This window comes from Bombina bombina, chromosome 10 (assembly GCF_027579735.1).
Source record: "Bombina bombina isolate aBomBom1 chromosome 10, aBomBom1.pri, whole genome shotgun sequence".
Taxonomy (NCBI): domain Eukaryota; kingdom Metazoa; phylum Chordata; class Amphibia; order Anura; family Bombinatoridae; genus Bombina; species Bombina bombina.
This window is the reverse complement of record NC_069508.1, coordinates 105,102,287-105,126,521: the sequence shown is the minus strand read 5'-3', so window position 1 is coordinate 105,126,521 and position 24,235 is coordinate 105,102,287. Positions and strand designations below refer to the sequence as shown.

The following is a 24,235-nucleotide window of genomic DNA, read 5'->3' as shown; positions in this document are numbered from 1 at the left end:
ATTATATTTGTGATAATTATAAACAGATATTTTTCCAGCAAAAATCTATATATTTTATCTGACAACTAAACTAAAAATATTAAACTGTCATGATTCAGACAGAGCATGGAACAAATTTCCAATTTACTTCTATTATAAAATATACTTTGTTCTCTTGAAATCCTTTGTTGAAGAGAATACCTAGTTAGGATAAAAAGTGTGCCACATACGCTATATGGCAGCAGTGTTTGCAACAATATTTACAACAATGTTATACATTGTTGGCCATCTAGTGGCCAAGGACACGTACTTGCTATTGAGCCTACCTAGGTATGTTCTTTAACAAAGAATACCAAAAGAACAAAGTTCATTTTACTATTGAAGTAAAATAGAAAGCTGTTTTATTTGTTGGTTCTATCTGATTAATAAAAGATAAAAAATGTGTTTTGTGTCACTTTTAAATGTACTACTATTATTGAATTAATCTGCATCATGAAAGTTTAAAGGGACAGTAAACACCTTGTAATTACAAAACATTTCTGTTGCATTGATATTGAATAACATGGTAGCCAAGTCTAAACGTTTTTTAAAATAAATTAACATCCTTTTTACTGCAATTATTTATCAATAGCCAAACTCACATGTCACAAGGAGGGGCACGCCTACGGGTTCAATCAAACACTAGCCTGAAGTTAAAGGGACAGTCTAGTCAAAAATAAAGTTTCATGATTCAGATAGGGAGTGTCATTTTAAACAACTTTCCAATTTACTTTTATCATCAATTTTGCTTTGTTCTCTTGGTATTCTTAGTTGAAAGCTATAGAAATATAGAAAGGAAAAGAAGGCGCCACCATAGTGTACGGTCAGTGGATACAACCAGGCTACAGATGCGCATGAACAACTGGTACTTACAAGCTCCTAGACACTTGAAAAGTGTCACAAACGCCTTCTGGAACTATTATGAGTCGTCCAGCTAACTCACACCTCCGTCCTTAATGGCCCGTTCTCTAGGATGTTCAGGTGGATGTCCGATGGCTTTCTCTGCCGATCACAATCTGCTCACACAGGATACAGTCTTTCTGTATGTATAGCCAAACCCGGTCGGCTCTAGTATGAAGTTTAAACCGTATTGTGCTGTGGACAGCAAACTTCAAAAAGTATATGAAAAACTGCTGCAGCTGAATGCAATAAAGTTCGTGGATCCAAAGTCTTGATAAAATTACTTTATTTGTAATAAAACACAACCTTTCTCGGTCTTGGATGACCGTTTCATCAGGTGTATATTGACAACAGTGAAACCACAAACTTTTATTGCCGAGTTTTCGGCGTCTTCTGCTTCTCAGTGCGCATGTGTGGAGGTGTGTCCGGACCTCATATTTCTCATTGGGCAAACCGATATGGGTGTTTAGTTATTTTGGCGAATCAATGGACAAGCCAGAAAGGGTGTGTACTTATTATGGCGAATCAATGATTACAATCTCATGCCTATAACAAACCCAAAAATAAAATAAACAGGACTTATGACTCGCAGCCAACACCAATAAGAAATTGATCTAAATCTGGATATAATCCAGATATAGAATTTGGAATTAAGCATTAAATACAAGTCCGGACTCACATTCACATATGAGGCATGTTATGCACACTGCATATATAGCCCACGTGTGCGGGCTCGATACTATCGATATAATTTGTTATACATATTCAGATACAACTTACTAGATACATCCTTAAAATTTACGGTTAAAAACAAAACAATACACCATGAATAAAATAATTAGGACATGGAAAGAGTATAACAGTCAGTTGCAAATAGTAACTCACTGATTGCACAGTGTACATTTAAATCGAGGATACATAACTTTCCTAATGGTCAAATATCTAAAGGTATAGAACTCTTGTAGACCTCGCAAGTGTTACACTTAAAGTAACTGTAAACTCTAGGAAACAAATATTACTGACAATATGTCAAGCATTATGATCACAATATATAAAAATATATATATATAAAAAAACCAACATTTAAAATAAATTATATAAAACATATACATATAATAAAAATGATATAAAAAGGATGCTTGTTAAAGTACAAACCAAAAATCAAAATATATATATATATACACATCCGTGAATACACATACATATATACACCCACACATACATATACATATATAGACATATATATATATATCCCTGTAACCAGGATCACACAACATGTGCCTACCTATAACTTGTGAGTTTTAATGTAGGTTGATTGTATTATTATGTGAACCTAGCATGACAATAGTAATGAGTGTAAAGTTCTAATTTTATGACCTATAATTCCAACCTAATGGATGGTGGATACTGATATTGAACTTGACTCTACCCTTAGCCTTGAACTATGTGTTGTTGTCAGTTGAATGCGGCCATATCGATATTTGCATTTAAGCCACCGGGATACAGGGTCTTGAGTTTCCATATCCAAAAGGTCTCCCTCTGTCTCAAATGCAAAAATCTATTTCTACCCCACTTGGGAACTATAAGTTCTAAGGGAAAAATACTGAAGGTGTTGGAGTCTCCTCTATGGCATTCCGCAACATGTCTTGGGACACTGTGGTTTTTAATATTTTTATCAATATTTCTCTTATGTTCCCCCCATCTTTTTTTGAGGGGTCTGGAGGTCCTGCCAACATATTGGACCCCACAGCTGCATTCCAACATGTACACCACAAAAGAGGAATCACAAGTAAAATGGTTTGTAATGTGGAATATTTCTTTAGTTACAAAGGATGTGTATTCAGTTCTCTTATCATTTGTGAATGCACAAAGTCCACAATTGGGGCGACTACACTTAAAAAAACCAGGTTTCCCTATCGGATTACTTCTAATTATATTTCTATTGATGTTCTTACTGGTATCCTTAGGGTAAAATTTCTTCATTACGATTTTACTGGGTGCAAGTTTACTCTTCAGGGTCGGCGCTCTTCTAAAAGTGCAATTGGGAGAAACACCTATATTCTCTTTTAATAAAGGATCCCCTATTAAAATGTGCCAGTATTTGCTAAGAATGTTTCTAATTTTGTGGTGGTTATTATTGTATTGTGTAATGAAGCGTACTTCCTTCGATGGTCTTCTAGTTTTATTAGCTAATTCAACTCCTGTTTGTACAACCTGTGGGGTAATTTCTTTGTTTGTATATTTAACAAAAAAATCTTCTCTGCACTTGTGTCTGGCTTTCAAATAGCTTTCTTCAGTTGATGCCAACAGTTATCTTAATTATAGGAGTAACCACCACAAGCCCTGGAAAGAAAACATTCCTTAGAATCAGTTTTGCAGGATAAGAAGAAACTGCACGAATTTAAGTACATTTGACAGTCAAGCCGAAATTCTTAAAAATAGATTTTTGGATAAAAAATACCCAAATACCCTAGTGGAAGAAAGCTATTTGAAAGCCAGACACAAGTGCAGAGAAGATTTTTTTGTTAAATATACAAACAAAGAAATTACCCCACAGGTTGTACAAACAGGAGTTGAATTAGCTAATAAAACTAGAAGACCATCGAAGGAAGTACGCTTCATTACACAATACAATAATAACCACCACAAAATTAGAAACATTCTTAGCAAATACTGGCACATTTTAATAGGGGATCCTTTATTAAAAGAGAATATAGGTGTTTCTCCCAATTGCACTTTTAGAAGAGCGCCGACCCTGAAGAGTAAACTTGCACCCAGTAAAATCGTAATGAAGAAATTTTACCCTAAGGATACCAGTAAGAACATCAATAGAAATATAATTAGAAGTAATCCGATAGGGAAACCTGGTTTTTTTAAGTGTAGTCGCCCCAATTGTGGACTTTGTGCATTCACAAATGATAAGAGAACTGAATACACATCCTTTGTAACTAAAGAAATATTCCACATTACAAACCATTGTACTTGTGATTCCTCTTTTGTGGTGTACATGTTGGAATGCAGCTGTGGGGTCCAATATGTTGGCAGGACCTCCAGACCCCTCAAAAAAAGATGGGGGGAACATAAGAGAAATATTGATAAAAATATTAAAAACCACAGTGTCCCAAGACATGTTGCGGAATGCCATAGAGGAGACTCCAACACCTTCAGTATTTTTCCCTTAGAACTTATAGTTCCCAAGTGGGGTAGAAATAGATTTTTGCATTTGAGACAGAGGGAGACCTTTTGGATATGGAAACTCAAGACCCTGTATCCCGGTGGCTTAAATGCAAATATCGATATGGCCGCATTCAACTGACAACAACACATAGTTCAAGGCTAAGGGTAGAGTCAAGTTCAATATCAGTATCCACCATCCATTAGGTTGGAATTATAGGTCATAAAATTAGAACTTTACACTCATTACTATTGTCATGCTAGGTTCACATAATAATACAATCAACCTACATTAAAACTCACAGGTTATAGGTAGGCACATGTTGTGTGATCCTGGTTACAGGGATATATATATGTCTATATATGTATATGTATGTGTGGGTGTATATATGTATGTGTATTCACGGATGTGTATATATATATATATATTTTGATTTTTGGTTTGTACTTTAACAAGCATCCTTTTTATATCATTTTTATTATATGTATATGTTTTATATAATTTATTTTAAATGTTGGTTTTTTTATATATATATATTTTTATATATTGTGATCATAATGCTTGACATATTGTCAGTAATATTTGGTTCCTAGAGTTTACAGTTACTTTAAGTGTAACACTTGCGAGGTCTACAAGAGTTCTATACCTTTAGATATTTGACCATTAGGAAAGTTATGTATCCTCGATTTAAATGTACACTGTGCAATCAGTGAGTTACTATTTGCAACTGACTGTTATACTCTTTCCATGTCCTAATTATTTTATTCATGGTGTATTGTTTTGTTTTTAACCGTGAAATTTTAAGGATGTATCTAGTAAGTTGTATCTGAATATGTATAACAAATTATATCGATAGTATCGAGCCCGCACACGTGGGCTATATATGCAGTGTGCATAACATGCCTCATATGTGAATGTGAGTCCGGACTTGTATTTAATGCTTAATTCCAAATTCTATATCTGGATTATATCCAGATTTAGATCAATTTCTTATTGGTGTTGGCTGCGAGTCATAAGTCCTGTTTATTTTATTTTTGGGTTTGTTATAGGCATGAGATTGTAATCATTGATTCGCCATAATAAGTACACACCCTTTCTGGCTTGTCCATTGATTCGCCAAAATAACTAAACACCCATATCGGTTTGCCCAATGAGAAATATGAGGTCCGGACACACCTCCACACATGCGCACTGAGAAGCAGAAGACGCCGAAAACTCGGCAATAAAAGTTCGTGGTTTCACTGTTGTCAATATACACCTGATGAAACGGTCATCCAAGACCGAGAAACGTTGTGTTTTATTACAAATAAAGTAATTTTATCAAGACTTTGGATCCACAAACTTTATTTCATTCAGCTGCAGCAGTTTTTCATATACTTTTTGAAGTTTGCTGTCCACAGCACAATACGGTTTAAACTTCATACTAGAGCCGACCGGGTTTGGCTATACATACAGAAAGACTGTATCCTGTGTGAGCAGATTGTGATCGGCAGAGAAAGCCATCCGACATCCACCTGAACATCCTAGAGAACGGGCCATTAAGGACGGAGGTGTGAGTTAGCTGGACGACTCATAATAGTTCCAGAAGGCGTTTGTGACACTTTTCAAGTGTCTAGGAGCTTGTAAGTACCAGTTGTTCATGCGCATCTGTAGCCTGGTTGTATCCACTGACCGTACACTATGGTGGCGCCTTCTTTTCCTTTCTATATTTCTACAGATTTTTTTCTTTTGGGACACCAGCAAAAGTATTGAAGAAGCCGCGAGCCACCATCAGACAGAGCCTGAGGGAGTATTCTGAACACCCAGGTCCCACTTAGCAATATCCACCCAACAATATCAAGCTAAGACACTTTGAACTTTGATTTTTTCACAGACTTTTCATTTTGCACATCTATACAAAAATACATAGTTGGCTAATAATTTATAATTGTTTTTAGTTCTGTATTTAATACCTTTATGGTTAAGAATTTTAGAGCACTTTATTTTAGAGCACTGTATTTTTTGGCGCACTGTTCATTTTAATCATTTTAGTTGAAAGCTAAACCTAGGAGTCTCATATGCAGGTTTCTTATGCCTTGAAGGCCGCCTCTTATCTGAATACATTTTCAATTTCTTTCACAACTACAGGGCGCTAGTTCATGTGTGCCATATAGATAACACTGTGTTCATGCACGTGGAGTTACCTAGGAGTCAGCACTGATTGGCTAAAATGCAAATTTGTCAAAAGAACTGAAAGAAGGGGGCAGTCTGCAGAGGCTTAGATACAAGGTAATCACAGAGGTAAAAAATGTGTTAGTTATGCAAAACTGGGGAATGGTAAATAAAGGGATTATCTATCTTTTTAAACAATAAAAATTAAATTAATAAAAAAAAATTGGCAGCTGTGTCCCTTTAACACTGCTGCCAAAAAGGTCCTAATAAGTGATTCCACAAAGGCGGTTTGGACCCTGAAGTGACTTAAGTTTGATTGCCACATTTGTTTGCCAATATGTTTTTATAAAAACAAGGACATCGTTTTTAATCTTATACAGATATTGATAATAAATATATGAACCCCCTGAAACAGCACTGAGTTTGGATCCATATGTACTGAGCGCATCACTTAGGGCTATAGTAGCTCTACATCATAAGAGTAAATTTACAACTGTTTTTAAAGGCATTTTTTTTTCCAACATTTTAACACTATGGAAGTTTCTTTCCATTTTCTTTGAGGTATAAGGAAGATCTTCTGATAATATTCCATCATCACATACTATAGTGTATGGTGTTGTATAGTATTTTATTTTACAAATGTTTCAGTGGTTTGATTTTGTAACACTGTTAATTATATTATTACTATATATATTTGTATATTTATAGCTACATATTGTGCCAAAAAAAAACATCAGATATATGTAGAAATATGTATTTATGAATAAACATATTATTCTATGTGAAGAACATTGGAATGTGAAATATTCATATTTTAATGTCAGGTTAGCACACTTGAGATTATGCGATCAGGTTTGCACGTGAGTAGGGTGTTTTTCCCCCACTTTTTTTTTTTATTTACTTCTATGAAGGAATACGTGAACGAGCATGCAATATTTTAACTTCGGCTTTTTGCGCTTGTCAGGTTAGCGCAAAAGCAGTTTACTTTCAATTTGTAATATGAGCGCAACCCGACGTGCGCAAAAAGATTACTTCTAGCGCAATTAACGCTCAAGCGGAAGCATTGTAATATGAGCGCAACCCGACGTGCGCAAAAAGATTACTTCTAGCGCAATTAATGCTCAAGCGGAAGCATTGTAATATGTGCGCTACCCGACACGCAGAAAAAGCTTACTACTAACGGAGTTAGATAGGGATCGTTAAATACTGCTCAACTTGTAATATGAGCACAACCTGACGTGCGCAAAAAGCTTACTTCTAGCGCAATCAACGCTCAAGCGGAAGCATTGTAATATGTGCGCTACCAGACACGCAGAAAAAGCTTACTTCTAACGGAGTTAGATTGGGAGCGGTAAATACTGCTCAACTTGTAATATGGCCCATAATGTGCATTTTTAAAACAACTTTCCAGTTTAGTTATATTATCAGTTTTCCTCTGTGTAAAGGAATCACAAAAGACAAAGGCGCTTCCTAGTGTGATAAAGTTATGGATAAACGAGATGCTGTGAATGCCAGACTGCTGTCTGAGAAACGCGTTGCTTATTGTTCTTTTATTTTATTGTCATCTGTTTGACATTTTACTATACCAATACATTTTGGGATTTTTATCATACACTGAGAGTCTGAGCTCATTCGGTCCACTTTGGACATTGGAGAGACCTGCTATTCCTTTGCTAACAGTGAGCTGGGACACAGAGTTCCCAGTCTGCCTCTACTAGCACAACTGAGTGCTGTTATCTGTGAGTATAAATTTGGCATTCACAGCATCTCGTTTATCCATAACTTTATCACACTAGGAAGGGCCTTTGTCTTTTGTGATTCCTTTACACAAAGAAAATTTATATCCTGACCATCCATGCGGCAAAGAGCTGACTCCTAACCCTGAGTGTGATTTCTGTAACATCTTCAATACACAGGCGTGTTACCTTAGACCTAAAAGACTATGTACCTTTGGGACATCTTGCAGGATTGTGACCCACACAGATAAGACCAAACTGGACTTTTTTATTACTTTTTTTTAATTTTTTATTATATATTTCATAATATTTTATATTTTTGTTATATTGTTTGTTTCATATTTAATATCATATTGCATCTTTGTATTGTTTGTATACATTCACACTGTGCCCTTTTTCATACTATTTAGTATATCTACTTTTATTTTGTTTATTAGTTCTCCTTATTGCGCCCCCTAGAATAAGCACTCGGTTTGGTTAATAGGTTCTAGTTATATTATCAAATGTACTTTGTTGATGAGCATACCTAGATCCCGGCAGTGTTTCCATTTGCAAATGATGCTGCCCTCTAGTGCTCATCAATGTATAACATTGTTAAAGGGACAGTCAACACCAGAATTTTTGTTGTTTAAAAAGAAAGATAATCCCTTTATTACCCATTCCCCTGTTTTGCATAACCAACACGGTTATAACAATACACGTTTTACCTCTGTGATTATCTTGTATCTAAGCCTCTGCTGACTGCCCCCTTATTTCAATTCTTTTGACAGACTTGCAGTTTAGCCAATCAGTGCTCACTCCTAGGTCACTTTACGTGCATGAGCTCAATGTTATCTATATGAAACATGTGAACTAATGCCCTCTAGTGGTCAAAATGTATTCAGATTAGAGGCAGTCTTCAAGGTCTAAGAAATTAGCATATGAACCTCCTAGGTTTAGCTTTCAACTAAGAATACCAAGAGAACAAGAGAACAAAGCAAAATTGGTAATAAAAGTAAATTGAAAAGTTGTTTAAAATTACATGCCTTATTTTTTTTTTTACTTGACTGTCCCTTTAAAGGGATATAAAACCCAATTTTTTTCTTTTGTGATTCAGATAGAGAATGCAATTTTATACAACATTCTAATTTACTTCTATCATCTAATTTGCTTCAATCTCTTGCTATCGTTTGCTGAAAAGCATATCTAGATAGGTTCAGGAGCTGCAGATTGGTGGCTGCACATAGATGCCTCGTGTGATTGGCTCACCCACGTGCATTGCTATTTCTTCAACAAAGAATATCTAAAGAATGAACCAAAATAGATAATAGAAGTAAATTGGAAAAGTTGTTTAAAATTGTATTCTCTATCTGAATCATTAAAGACAATGTTTGGGTTTAGTGTCCCTTTACAAGCACAGTCATAAATGTACTGTTAGTAGCAGCTGAACTTAAAGGAATAGTCTTGTCAAAAATAAACTTTCATGATTCAGATAGAGCATGCCATTTTGAGCAACTTTCTAATTTACTCCTATTATCAATTTTCTTCATTCTCTTGCTATCTTTATTTGAAAAAGCGGGAATGTTAGCTTATGAGCCGGCCCATTTTTGGTTCAGCACCTGAGTAACGCTTGCTAATTGGTGTCTTAATGTAGGCATCCAATCAGCAAGCGGTACCCAGGGTGCTGAACAAAAAATGGGTCAGCTTCTAATCTTACTTTCCAGCTTTTTAAAATAAAGATACCAGGAAAAAGAAGGAGAATTTATAATAGGAGTAAATTACAAAGTTGCTTAAAATTGCATGCTCTATCTAAATCATGAAAGTTTATTTTTGACTAGACTGTCTCTTTAAACAAACAACACAGAACTGAATTATAAAAGAAAAGGTATATTAGGTATTTGTTGGAGCTATTGTGGACTTACCATTGATTTGCTGATCTTCATAGATGTGACCACTGGAGGGCACTGCAGAGTTTGGCGGTGGCTCTGATGGTGCCCATTGACTGTTATTGTCACCCTGAACGGCTACAGGCAGTTGCTGGGTATACTCAGTTGTCCAAGCGGTTCCTTGTTCTACACTCTTCTGCACAGTTTGCTCTTCTAATACACAGTAATCCTCTTGTGGACATTGGTGTTCCTCTTGTAAAATAGGTGTCTCTAAAGTGCAAGTTTGTATAGTTATCATTTATTAATGTAGGGAGATAAAAAGATTAAGGTAGAATTATCTTAACATGTTAGGATAACAGTATAGATATTTTAGGCATATACCGACATTTATATTCACGTGTATTTATTTATTGTATGCATTCAATAAAACCAACATATTTATGTATACAGGACCACATTTTATGTAATGCAATATAATATATGATTGTTAGTAATGTAGATTTGTGCTATTCACTTGATTTGAATTGAGCACATCACTATAATTTAAAGAAACAGTAAGCCCCAAAAATGTTATTGTTTAACCCCTTAGTGACCACAGCACTTTTCAATTTTCTTACCGTTTGGGACCAGGGCTATTTTGATATTTCTGTTGTGTTTGTGTTTAGCTGTAAATTTCCTCTTACTCGTTTACTGTAACCACACATATTATATACAGTTTTTCTCGCCATTAAATGGACTTTCTAAATATACCATTATTTTCATTATATCATATAATTTACTATAAAAAAAATTATAAAATATGATGAAAAAATGGAAAAAAATGCACTTTTTCTAACTTTGACCCCCAAAATCTGTTACACATCTACAACCACAAAAAAACACCCATTCTAAATAGTTTCTAAATTTTCTCCTGAGTTTAGAAATACCCAATGTTTACATGGTCTTTGCTTTTTTTTCCAAGTTATAGGGCAATAAGTACAAGTAGCACTTTGCTATTTTCAGACCATTTTTTTTTTTCAAAATTAGCGATAGTTGAACACTGATATCTGTCAGGAATTCCTGAATAACCCTTCACATGTATATATTTTTTTTAGTAGGCAACACAAAGTATTGATCTAGGCACATTTTGGTATATTTCAAGCCACCATTTAACCGCCAAATGCGATCAAATAAAAAAAGTTCTCACTTTTTCACTAACTTTAGGTATCAAACAGAAATTATTTACAAACAGCTTGTGCAATTATGGCACAAATGGTTGTAAATGCTTCTTTGGGATCCCCTTTGTTCAGGAATAGCAGACATATATGTAACCCTCCTCCTCTAACTATTTGCCGCCATTTTGGGTACTGGCAGCTACCCACTTTGCAACAAAATTTGCCCTTTTTTTAAAATCTATATCCCTTTTTTCTGTAGTGTAGCAGCCCCCCTCAATACCCTCTCCCCCTCCCAGATCCCTTTCCCAACATTATTCCCCCCTCCCTCCTCTACCACCACATCTTGTTTAGGAGCGGGTGGGAGCCCCCAGATCTCCCTCAAGGTGGGAGAGTGCTAGTGACGGCTCTGAGCCGTCATTAGCACCAGAGTGGGAAACTCTGTGACGGCTCAGAGCCGTCATTAGCACTCAAAGGGTTAAAGGGACATTAAACCCAAAAAAATTATTTCATTATTCAGATAGAAAATAATTTTTTTTAAAAGTTTCCAATTTACTTCTATTATCAAAAATGTTTCATTCTCATGTTATTCTTTGTTAAAGAGATACCTAGGTAGGTAGCGTGCACATTCCTGAAGCACTATATGACAGGAAATAGTGCTGTCATCTAGTGCTCCTGCTAACATTGTTGCAAAACTGCTGCTATATTGTGCTGCAGACACGTACACACTCTTGAGCTTACATTTCTGCTTTTCAAATAAGGATAACAAGAAAACAAAGAAAATATGATAATAGAAGTAAATTAGAAAGTTGTTTAAAATTTTATGTTCTATCTAAATCATGAAAGAAAAAAATTGGGTTTTACGTCCCTTTAACGTCCATTTTAGAGATGGGTGGAGGAGCGTCCACATGAAGATGTGCATTTAGAAGACCACACCTGCCCTGTATGGGAAGGTAAATTGAGATAACTTTAGCAGCCTAGAAGCTATTCTGTAACCGTGAAAGCCTAGAAAGCAACCACATTTTTACCTACCAAGAAAATAACTTCTGAAAGGTCATAATACAATTCTGTGCTAGTATGAATGTGAAAGTTTTTCTTGTCAAAGTATAGTGTTCATGCAGCAAACAATCTTTTCAGAATAGAATACTTGGTTAAACAAAGAACTACATAACTAGTAGAAAAAGAGAAGAAACGTCACTTTCATGAAAGGACAATTTAATATAGGAGTAAAACAGAAAAATATCAATATATAAAACATGCATAGCAATACAAAAAAAATAGAATGGAAATTTTGAAATGTAACTCCCCTCCCCAAAGAACTTAATAATATAATACAATAGAACATAACATAATTTATTCTTTAATAGAGAAGCTTTGGAATGTCTGTGTTTTTTTAGTTTGATTGCTAGAGAGAGAGAGAGACAGACAGAGAGAGAGACCTAGAAAGACAGAGACAGAGAGCGAGAGAGAGACCGAGAGAGGCCTAAATTGAGAGAGAGAGCGAGAGAGAGAGAAAGAAAAAGAGAGAGACCTAAAGAGAGACAGACCTAGGGCCTAATGATCAAAAACTCAACGACATGGAGAGAAATCTTGCCAACTTTTTGGGGCTTTCTTGAGTGTATTTTTGCAATATAGGTGTCTCCTTCACATCCAGAATTCTGCATAGAGGGATCAATTACTTTCAAGAAAAAAAAATTGCCTTTTTAAAAGTCTTTGAGGGACCTTGCCGGACTGAAGAGACATGATGAGTGAAACGGAGCGCCAACTAGGCTGAAGTATCAAAATAACAGATATTACACTAAAAAAGAAAATACAATCATGAAAAATACAATAGTGAATTACATTTATTATCACATAAAATAGGGTACCCTATACATATAGAACTATTAAAAATATAGAATTAATAAAAACAACAAAGTAAGTGGCCCTATAAGGTTAAAGGGCATAGCCAATTACAATTAGTATAATTAATACAAAAAATCCCAAATGATAAACAAAAGTCCCAAGTGATAGAGAATGTCTATAATGACTAAAATGTCCTTTGTAAATGTCCCATATACAGTGTCCTAGTACGAGTAAGAGAGGTAAAAACCGCTTAAAGAAAAAAGTGAAAAATAAAAAACATAATTTATGCTTACCTGATAAATTTATTTCTCTTGTAGTGTGTTCAGTCCACGGGTCATCCATTACTTATGGGATATATTCTCCTTCCCAACAGGAAGTTGCAAGAGGATCACCCAAGCAGAGCTGCTATATAGCTCCTCCCCTCACATGTCATATCCAGTCATTCGACCGAAACAAGACGAGAAAGGAGAAACTATAAGGTGCAGTGGTGACTGGAGTTATAATTATAAAATTTAGAACCTGCCTTAAAAAGACAGGGAGGGCCGTGGACTGAACACACTACAAGAGAAATAAATTTATCAGGTAAGCATAAATTATGTTTTCTCTTGTTAAGTGTGTTCAGTCCACGGGTCATCCATTACTTATGGGATACCCATACCAAAGCTAAGTACACGGATGAAGGGAGGGACAAGGCAGGAACATTAAACAGAAGGAACCACTGCCTGTAGAACCTTTCTCCCAAAACCAGCCTCCGAAGAAGCGAAAGTGTCAAATTTGTAAAATTTGGAAAAAGTATGAAGTGAAGACCAAGTTGCAGCCTTGCAAATCTGTTCAACAGAGGCCTCATTCTTAAAGGCCCAGGTGGAAGCCACAGCTCTGGTGGAATGAGCTGTAATTCTTTCAGGAGGCTGCTGTCCAGCAGTCTCATAGGCTAAACGTATTATGCTATGAAACAAAAAGAGAGAGAGGTAGCCGAAGCCTTTTGACCTCTCCTCTGTCCAGAGTAAACGACAAACAGAGAAGAAGTTTGTCTAAAATCTTTAGTTGCCTGTAAGTAGAACTTCAGAGCACGGACCACGTCTAGATTATGCAAAAGACGTTCCTTCTTTGAAGAAGGATTAGGACATAATGATGGAACAACAATCTCTTGATTGATATTCCTGTTAGAAACAACCTTAGGTAAAAACCCAGGTTTAGTACGCAGTACTACCTTGTCTGAATGAAAGATCAGATAAGGAGAATCCCAATGTAAGGTAGATAACTCAGAGACTCTTCGAGCCGAGGAAATAGCCATCAAAAACAAAACTTTCCAAGATAAAAGCTTAATATCAATGGAATGAAGGGGTTCAAACGGAACACCCTGAAGAACTTTAAGAACCAAGTTTAAGCTCCACGGAGGAGCAACAGCTTTAAACACAGGCTTAATTCTAGCCAAAGCCTGACAAAAGGCCTGGACGTCTGGATTCTCTGCCAGACGTTTGTGTAAAAGAATAGACAGAGCTGAAATCTGTCCCTTTAGCGAACTAGCGGACAAACCTTTTTCTAAACCCTCTTGTAGAAAAGCCAATATCCTAGGAATCCTAACCTTACTCCATGAGTAACTCTTGGATTCGCACCAATATAAATATTTACGCCATATCTTATGGTAAATTTTTCTGGTCACAGGTTTCTGAGCCTGTATTAATGTATCAATAACCGAATCCGAAAACCCCCGCTTAGATAGAATCAAGCGTTCAATTTCCAGGCAGTCAGCCTCAGAGAAATTAGGTTTGGATGGTTGAAAGGACCCTGAATTAGAAGGTCCTGCCTCAGAGGAAGAGACCATGGTGGACAGGACGACATGTCCACTAGGTCTGCATACCAGGTCCTGCGTGGCCACGCAGGCGCTATCAGAATTACCGATGCCCTCTCCTGTTTGATCCTGGCAATCAGTCGAGGTAGCAACGGAAATGGTGGAAACACATAAGCTATGTTGAAAACCCAAGGGGCTGCTAATGCATCTACCAGCACCGCTCCCGGGTCCCTGGACCTGGATCCGTAACAAGGAAGCTTCGCGTTCTGGCGAGATGCCATGAGATCCAGATCCGGTTTGCCCCAACGACGAATCAGTTGAGCAAATACCTCCGGGTGAAGTTCCCACTCTCCCGGATGAAAAGTCCGCCTCCCAGTTCTCTACGCCTGGGATGTAAATCACTGACAGGTGGCAAGAGTGAGACTCTGCCCAGTGAATTATCTTCGAGACTTCCAACATCGCTAGGGAACTCCTGGTTCCCCCTTGATGATTGATGTAAGCCACAGTCGTGATATTGTCCGACTGAAATCTGATGAACCTCAGTCTTGCTAACTGAGGCCAAGCTAGAAGAGCATTGAATATTGCTCTTAATTCTAGAATGTTTATTGAAAGGAGTTTCTCCTCCTGAGTCCACGAACCCTGAGCCTTCAGGGAATTCCAGACTGCTCCCCAGCCTAGAAGGCTGGCATCCGTTGTTACAATCGTCCAATCTGGTCTGCGAAAGGTCATTCCTTTGGACAGATGAACCGGTGACAACCACCAGAGAAGAGAATCTCTGGTCTCCTGGTCCAGATTTAGCAAAGGGGACAGATCTGAGTAATCCCCGTTCCATTGACTGAGCATGCATAGTTGCAGCGGTCTGAGATGCAGGCGCGCAAATGGCACTATGTCCATTGCCGCGACCATTACCTCCATGCAGTGAGCTACTGATGGGCTTGGAATGGAATGAAGGACACGGCAAGCATTGAGAATCTTTGATAACCTGGACTCCGTCAGGTAAATCTTCATCTCTACAGAATCTATAAGAGTCCCTAGAAAAGGAACCCTTGTGAGTGGTAACAGAGAACTCTTTTCCACGTTCATTTTCCTATCTCTGTATGAGACTTTGCATTCTGAAAACTTGACGCTTGTATCAGAATGTCATCTAGGTACGGAGCCACCGCTATGCCTCGTGGTCTTAGTACCGCCAGAAGTGAGCCCAGAACCTTCGTAAAAATTCTCGGGGCCGTGGCTAACCCGAAGGGAAGAGCCACAAACTGGTAATGCCTGTCTAGAAAGGCAAACCTTAGGTACCGATAATGATCTTTGTGAATCGGTATGTGAAGGTAAGCATCCTTTAAGTCCACTGTGGTCATATATTGACCCTCTTGGATCATGGGTAGGATGGTTCGAATGGTTTCCATCTTGAACGATGGTACCCTTAGGAATTTGTTTAAGATCTTTAAGTCCAAGATTGGTCTGAAGGTTCCCTCTTTTTTGGGAACCACAAATAGATTTGAGTAAAATCCTTGTCCCTGTTCCGATCGCGGAACTGAGTGGATCACTCCCATGATTAAGAGGTCTTGTACACATTGTAGAAATGCCTCTCTCTTTACTAGGTTTGTTGATAACCTCGAAAGATGGAACCTCCCTTGTGGAGGAGAGGTTTTGAAATCCAGAAGGTATCCCTGAGATATAATCTTCAACGTCCAGGGATCCTGCACATCTCTTGCCCAAGCCTGGGCGAAGAGAGAAAGTCTGCCCCCCACTAAATCCGTCTCCGGATAGGGGGCCCTGTCTTCATGCTGTCTTAGGGGCGGAAGTAGGCTTTCTGGCCTGTTTGCCCTTGTTCCATGACTGGTTGCCTTTCCAACACTGTCTGTAACGAGCAGTAGTTCCTTCCTGTTTTGGAGCGGAGGAAGTTGATGCTGCTCCTGCCTTGAAGTTACGAAAGGCACGAAAATTAGACTGTTTGGCCTTTGGTTTGGCCCTGTCCTGAGGAAGGGCGTGGCCCTTACCTCCCGTAATGTCAGCAATAATTTCCTTCAAGCCGGGCCCGAATAAGGTCTGCCCTTTGAAAGGAATGTTAAGTAGCTTAGACTTGGAAGTTACATCCGCCGACCAGGATTTAAGCCAGAGCGCTCTGCGCGCCTGTATGGCGAATCCGGAATTTTTAGCCGTAAGTTTGGTTAGATGTACTACGGCATCTGAAACAAACGCATTAGCTTGCTTAAGGGTTCTAACTTTGCTCAAAGCCTAATCCAATGGCTCTGTGCGAATCGCCTCTTCCAGAGACTCAAACCAGAATGCTGCTGCAGCCGTGACAGGCGCAATGCATGCAAGAGGCTGCAAAATAAAACCCTGTTGAACAAATTTTCTTAAGATAACCCTCAAATTTTTTATCCATTGGATCTGAGAAAGCACAGCTATCCTCCACCGGGATAGTGGTACGCTTGGCTAAAGTAGAAACTGCTCCCTCCACCTTAGGGACCGTCTGCCATAAGTCTCGTGTGGTGGCGTCTATAGGAAACATTTTTCTGAATATCGGGGGAGGGGAAAAAAGGCACACCGGGTCTATCCCACTCCTTACTAATAATTTCTGTAAGTCTTTTTGGTATAGTATCTATCCAACCTACACAATTTCTCTGGGATTGCCACCGTGTCGCAATCATTCAGAGCCGCTAATACCTCCCCTAGTAACACACGGAGGTTCTCAAGCTTAAATTTAAAATTTGAAATTTCTGAATCCGGTCTCCCCGGATCAGAACCGTCACCGACAGAATGAAGCTCACCGTCCTCATGTTCTGCAAATTGTGACGCAGTATCAGACATGGCTCTCGTGTCATCAGCGCGCTCTGTCCTTAACCCAGAGCTATCGCGCTTGCCCCTTAATTCGGGCATATTATATAACACTACTTTCATAACATTAGCCATATCATGTAAAGTGATTTGTAAGGGCCTAGATGTACTTGGCGTCTCAATCCTACGCATCTCCCGAGCGGGAGACGCAGGTACTGACACGTGAGGAGAGTTAGGTGGCATAACTTCCCCCTCGTTGTCTGGTGATAGTTTCTCTATCGGTACAGATTGACTTTTTTCAAAGCAATATCAATACAATTGGTACACATCGTTCTATTGGGCTCCACATTGGCTTTTGAACATGATGAACAAACAGTTTCCTCTGAATCAGACATGTTTAAACAGACTTAGCAATGAAACTAGCAAGCTTGGAAAACACTTTCAATAAGTTTACAAGCAATATAAAAAATGCTGCAGCGCTTCAAAATACAGATATAATTAAACAATTCTTAACAAGAAGTGTAATATTAGCAGAGGATTGCACCCATTAGCAAAAGGATGATTAACCCCTCAATACCCAAAACGGATAAAACGGATATCAATTAAGATTTAACGCTTTTAATCACAGTCAAGCACACTGTCACAGATCTGCTGTGACTGATTACCTCCCTCAAAAATGAATTTTGCAGACCCCTGAGCTCTCTAGAGACGTCCTGGATCAAGGAGGAAGAAGCAGGAAGACTGTGCTAGAATTATAACTGCGCAACAAGGCGCTAAAACAAGGTCCCTCCCACTCCTATCACAACAGTGGGAGCCCTGATATAACGGTTTCCATGCAGAAAATATATGTCAGCCATGTGGAAAAAAATCATGCCCAAAGAGATTTATCACCAAAGTACCTCACAAAAACGAATAACATGCCAGTAAACGTTTTATTAAAAAATAACATTTTCCAATGTCATGCAAAGTTATCACTAAGCCTGCTACCAGTCGCTACCACTGCAGATAAGGCTTAAGTATTATTTCAGTTTTAACAGTATTTTCTCAGTCAAATTCTAGTCCCTAGAAAATAAATTGACTGTGCATACATTTACCAGCCTGATACCAGTTGCCACTACTGCATTTAAGGCTGTACTTACATCATACGGTAACAGCAGTATTTTCTTAGTCAATTCCATTCCCAGAAAATAATGTACTGCACATACCTCATTTGCGGAGGACCCCGCATGCTATTCCCAGTTTCTGAAGTTACCCCACTCCTCAGAATGTCGAGAACAGCCAGTGGATCTTAGTTACGCCTGCTAAGATCATAGAAAAAAAACGCAGGCAGTTTCTTCTTCCAAATACTGCCTGAGATAGAAAAACAGCACACTCCGGTGCCATTTAAAATAACAAACTTTTGATCAAAGAATAGTTAAGTAAAAACTCCAGCTCCTCTCGCGACCTCCTTCTTTGTTGAGGGTTGCAAGAGAATGACTGGATATGACATGTGAGGGGAGGAGCTATATAGCAGCTCTGCTTGGGTGATCCTCTTGCAACTTCCTGTTGGGAAGGAGAATATATCCCATAAGTAATGGATGACCCGTGGACTGAACACACTTAACAAGAGAAATAATAATAAAAATAAAAATCAATTTATAAAAATGAAAAAATAATCTAAAATCCAATGTACCAAAAAACATAATTTATGTAAGAACTTACCTGATAAATTCATTTCTTTCATATTAGCAAGAGTCCATGAGCTAGTGACGTATGGGATATACATTCCTACCAGGAGGGGCAAAGTTTCCCAAACCTTAAAATGCCTATAAATACACCCCTCACCACACCCACAATTCAGTTTAACGAATAGCCAAGAAGTGGGGTGATAAGAAAAAAGTGCGAAAGCATATAAAATAAGGAATTGGAATAATTGTGCTTTATACAAAATCATAACCACCACAAAAAAAGGATGGGCCTCATGGACTCTTGCTAATATGAAAGAAATGAATTTATCAGGTAAGTTCTTACATAAATTATGTTTTCTTTCATGTAATTAGCAAGAGTCCATGAGCTAGTGACGTATGGGATAATGACTACCCAAGAAGTGGATCTTTCCACACAAGAGTCACTAGAGAGGGAGGGATAAAATAAAGACAGCCAATTCCTGCTGAAAATAATCCACACCCAAAATAAAGTTTAATGAAAAACATAAGCAGAAGATTCAAACTGAAACCGCTGCCTGAAGTACTTTTCTACCAAAAACTGCTTCAGAAGAAGAAAATACATCAAAATGGTAGAATTTAGTAAAAGTATGCAAAGAGGACCAAGTCGCTGCTTTGCAGATCTGGTCAACCGAAGCTTCATTCCTAAACGCCCAGGAAGTAGAAACTGACCTAGTAGAATGAGCTGTAATTCTCTGAGGCGGAGTTTTACCCGACTCAACATAGGCAAGATGAATTAAAGATTTCATCCAAGATGCCAAAGAAATGGCAGAAGCTTTCTGGCCTTTTCTAGAACCGGAAAAGATAACAAATAGACTAGAAGTCTTACGAAAAGATTTCGTAGCTTCAACATAATATTTCAAAGCTCTAACAACATCCAAAGAATGCAACGATTTCTCCTTAGAATTCTTAGGATTAGGACATAATGAAGGAACCACAATTTCTCTACTAATGTTGTTGGAATTCACAACTTTAGGTAAAAATTCAAAAGAAGTTCGCAACAACGCCTTATCCTGATGAAAAATCAGAAAAGGAGACTCACAAGAAAGAGCAGATAATTCAGAAACTCTTCTGGCAGAAGAGATGGCCAAAAGGAACAAAAAACTTTCCAAGAAAGTAATTTAATATCCAATGAATGCATAGGTTCAAATGGAGGAGCTTGAAGAGCCCCCAGAACCAAATTCAAACTCCAAGGAGGAGAAATTGACTTAATGACAGGCTTTATACGAACCAAAGCTTGTACAAAACAATGAATATCAGGAAGAATAGCAATCTTTCTGTGAAAAAGAACAGAAAGAGCAGAGATTTGACCTTTCAAGGAACTTGCGGACAAACCCTTATCTAAACCATCCTGAAGAAACTGTAATATTCTCGGTATTCTAAAAGAATGCCAAGAAAAATGATGAGAAAGACACCAAGAAATATAAGTCTTCCAGACTCTATAATATATCTCTCTGGATACAGATTTACGAGCCTGTAACATAGTATTAATCACAGAGTCAGAGAAACCTCTTTGACCAAGAATCAAGCGTTCAATCTCCATACCTTTAAATTTAAGGATTTCAGATCCTGATGGAAAAAAAGGACCTTGAGACAAAAGGTCTGGTCTTAACGGAAGAGTCCACGGTTGGCAAGAGGCCATCCGGACAAGATCCGCATACCAAAACCTGTGAGGCCATGCCGGAGCTACCAGCAGAACAAACGAGCATTCCTTCAGAATCTTGGAGGTTACTCTTGGAAGAAGAACTAGAGGCGGAAAGATATAGGGAGGATGATACTTCCAAGGAAGTGATAATGCATCCACTGCCTCCGCCTGAGGATCCCGGGATCTGGACAGACACCTGGGAAGTTTCTTGTTTAGATGAGAAGCCATCAGATCTATTTCTGGAAGTTCCTACATTTGAACAATCTGAAGAAATACCTCTGGGTGAAGAGACCATTCGCCCGGATGCAACGTTTGACGACTGAGATAATCCGCTTTCCAATTGTCCATACCTGGGATATGAACCGCAGAGATTAGACAGGAGCTGGATTCCGCCCAAACCAAAATTCGAGATACTTCTTTCATAGCCAGAGGACTGTGAGTCCCTCCTTGATGATTGATGTATGCCACAGTTGTGACATTGTCTATCTGAAAACAAATGAACAACTCTCTCTTCAGAAGAGGCCAAGACTGAAGAGCTCTGAAAATTGCACGGAGTTCCAAAATATTGATCGGAAATCTCACCTCCTGAGATTCCCAAACCCCTTGTGCCGTCAGATACCCCCACACAGCTCCCCAACCTGTAAGACTTGCATCTGTTGAGATTATAGTCCAGGTCGGAAGAACAAAGAAGCCCCCTGAACTAAACGATGGTGATCTGTCCACCATGTCAGAGAGTGTTGTAAAATCGGTTTAAAGATATTAATTGAGATATCTTTGAGTAATCCCTGCACCATTGGTTCAGCATACAGAGCTGAAGAGGTCGCATGTGAAAACGAGCAAAGGAGATCGCATCTGATGCGGCAGTCCTAAGACCCAACATTTCCATGCATAAGGCTACCAAAGGGAATGATTGTGACTGAAGGTTTTGACAAGCTGATATCAATGTTAAACTTCTCTTGTCTGACAAGGACAGAGTCATAGACACTGAATTTATCTAGAAACCTAAAAAGGTTACCCTTGTCTGAGGAATCAATGAACTGATTGGTAAATTGATCCTCCAACCATGAACTTGAAGAAACAACACAAGTCGATTCGTATGAGATTCTTCGAAAATGAGAAGACTGAGCAAATACCAAGATATCGTCCAAATAAGGAAATACCAAAACCCTATTCTCTGATTACAGAAAGAAGGGCACCGAGAACCTTTGAAAAAAATTCTTGGAACTGAGGCTAAGCCAAACGGTAGAGCCACAAAACTGGTAATGCTTGTCTAAAAAGAGAATCTCAGACACTAAAAGTGATCTGGATGAATCGGAATATGCAGATACACATCCTGTAAATCTATTGTAGACATATAATGCCCTTGCTAAACAAAAGGCAGGATAGTCCTACAGTAACCATCTTGAATGTTGGTATCCTAACATAATGATTCAATAATGATAGATCCGGAACTGGTCTGAAGGAATTGACCTTCTTTGGTACAATGAAGAGATAAAATAAAACCCCAGCCCCTGTTCCAGAACTGGAACTGGCATAAATACTCCAGCCAACTCTAGATCTGAAACACATTTCAGAAATGCTGAGCCTTTGCTGTGTTAACTGGGACACAGGAAAGAAAAGAATCTCTTAGCAGGAGGCCTTAACTTGAAGCCAATTCTGTACCTTTCTGAAACAATGTTTCTGAAACCAGAGATTAAGAACGGAATTGATCCAAATTTCTTTGAAGAAAACGTAATCTGCCCCATACCAGCTGAGCTGGAATAAGGGCCGCACCTTCATAGGTACTTAGGAGCTGGCTATAGGTTTCTATAAGGCTTGGATATATTCCAAACTGGAAATAGTTTCCAAACTGATACCGCTCCTGAGGATGAAGGATCAGGCTTTTGTTCCTTGTGAGGAAAGGAACGAAAATGATTATTTACCCTGGAAAGAAAGGGAAAGCAAAGTTGACTTAGAAGACATGTCAGCATTCCAAGTTTAATCCATAAAGCTATTCTAGCTAAAATAGCTAGAGACATATACCTGACATCAACTCTAATGATATCAAAAGATGGTATCACCAATAAAATTATTAGCATGTTATAGAATAAAAATAATGCTATAAAATTATGATCTGTTACTTGTTGCGCTAAAGCTTCTAACCAAAAAGTTGAAGCTGCAGCAACATCCGCTAAAAATATAGCAGGTCTAAGAAGATTACCTGAACATAAGTAAGCTTTTCTTAGAAAGGATTCAATTTTCCTATCTAAAGGATCCTTAAATGAAGTACTATCTGCCGTAGGAATAGTAGTACATTAGCAGGAGTAGAGACAGCCCCATAACCTTAGGGATTTTTGTCCCAAAAAACTCTAATCTGTCAGATGGCACAGGATATAATTTGCTTAAACGTCTAGAAGGAGTAAATAAATTACCCAAATTATTCCATTCCCTGGAAATTACTTCAGAAATAGCATCAGGGAGATAAAACACTTCTGGAATAACTACAGGAGATTTAAAAACCTTATTTAAACGTTTACATTTAGTATCAAGAGGACCAGAATCCTCTATTTCTAATGCAAATAACACTTCTTTAAGTAAAGAACGAATAAATTCCATCTTGAACAAATACAAAGATTTATCAGCATCAACCTCTGAGACAGAAACCTCAGAACCAGAAGAACCATTATCAGTATCAGAATGATGATGTTCATTTAAAAATTCATCTGAAAAAAAGAGAAGTTTTAAAAGACTTTTATGTATACTAGAAGGAGAAATAACAGACATAGCCTTCTTAATGGATTTAAAAAAATAAAATCTCTTATGTTATCAGGAACACTCTGAAAATTAGATGTTGACGGAACAGCAACAGGTAATGTAACAGTACTAAAGGAAATTTTATCTGCATTAATAAGTTTGACATGACATGCAATACAAATAACAGCTGGAGAAACAGATACCAAAAGTTTATAGCAGATACACTTAGCTTGGTAGCTCCAGCATTGTGCAGTGATTTTCCTGAAGTATCTTCTGACTCAGTTGCAACGTGGAACATCTTGCAATATGTAAAAGAAAAAAACAACATATAAAGCAAAATTGATCAAATTCCTTAAATGACAGTTTCAGGAATGGGAAAAAATGCCAAAGAACAAGCTTCTAGCAACCAGAAGCAATAAAAAATGAGACTTAAATAATGTGGAGACAAAAGTGACGCCCATATTTTTTCGCGCCAAATAAGACGCCCACATTATTTGGCGCCTAAATGCTTTTTGGCGCCAAAAATGACGCCACATCCGGAACGCCGACATTTTTGGCGCAAAATAACGTCAAAGAATGACGCAACTTCCGGCGACACGTATGACGCCGGAAACGGAAATAGAATTTTTGCGCCAAAAAAGTCCGCGCCAAGAATGACGCAATAAAATGAAGCATTTTCAGCCCCCGCGAGCCTAACAGCCCACAGGGAAAAAGTCAAATTTTAAGGTAAAAAATGTTAAATT

At 38.1% G+C, this 24,235-nt stretch overlaps 1 protein-coding gene across 2 annotated transcripts in view; it reads right to left on the bottom strand.

Moving 5' to 3' along the window:
* Window positions 1-24,235, bottom strand: part of SEC16B (SEC16 homolog B, endoplasmic reticulum export factor) — a 602,132-nt gene that overhangs the window by 234,498 nt on the left and 343,399 nt on the right. For both annotated transcript variants that reach the window (XM_053693298.1, XM_053693299.1), the window contains one exon: window positions 9,882-10,115. In XM_053693298.1, the coding sequence (XP_053549273.1) occupies window positions 9,882-10,115 (234 nt within the window). The remainder of the gene's footprint in view (window positions 1-9,881; window positions 10,116-24,235) is intronic.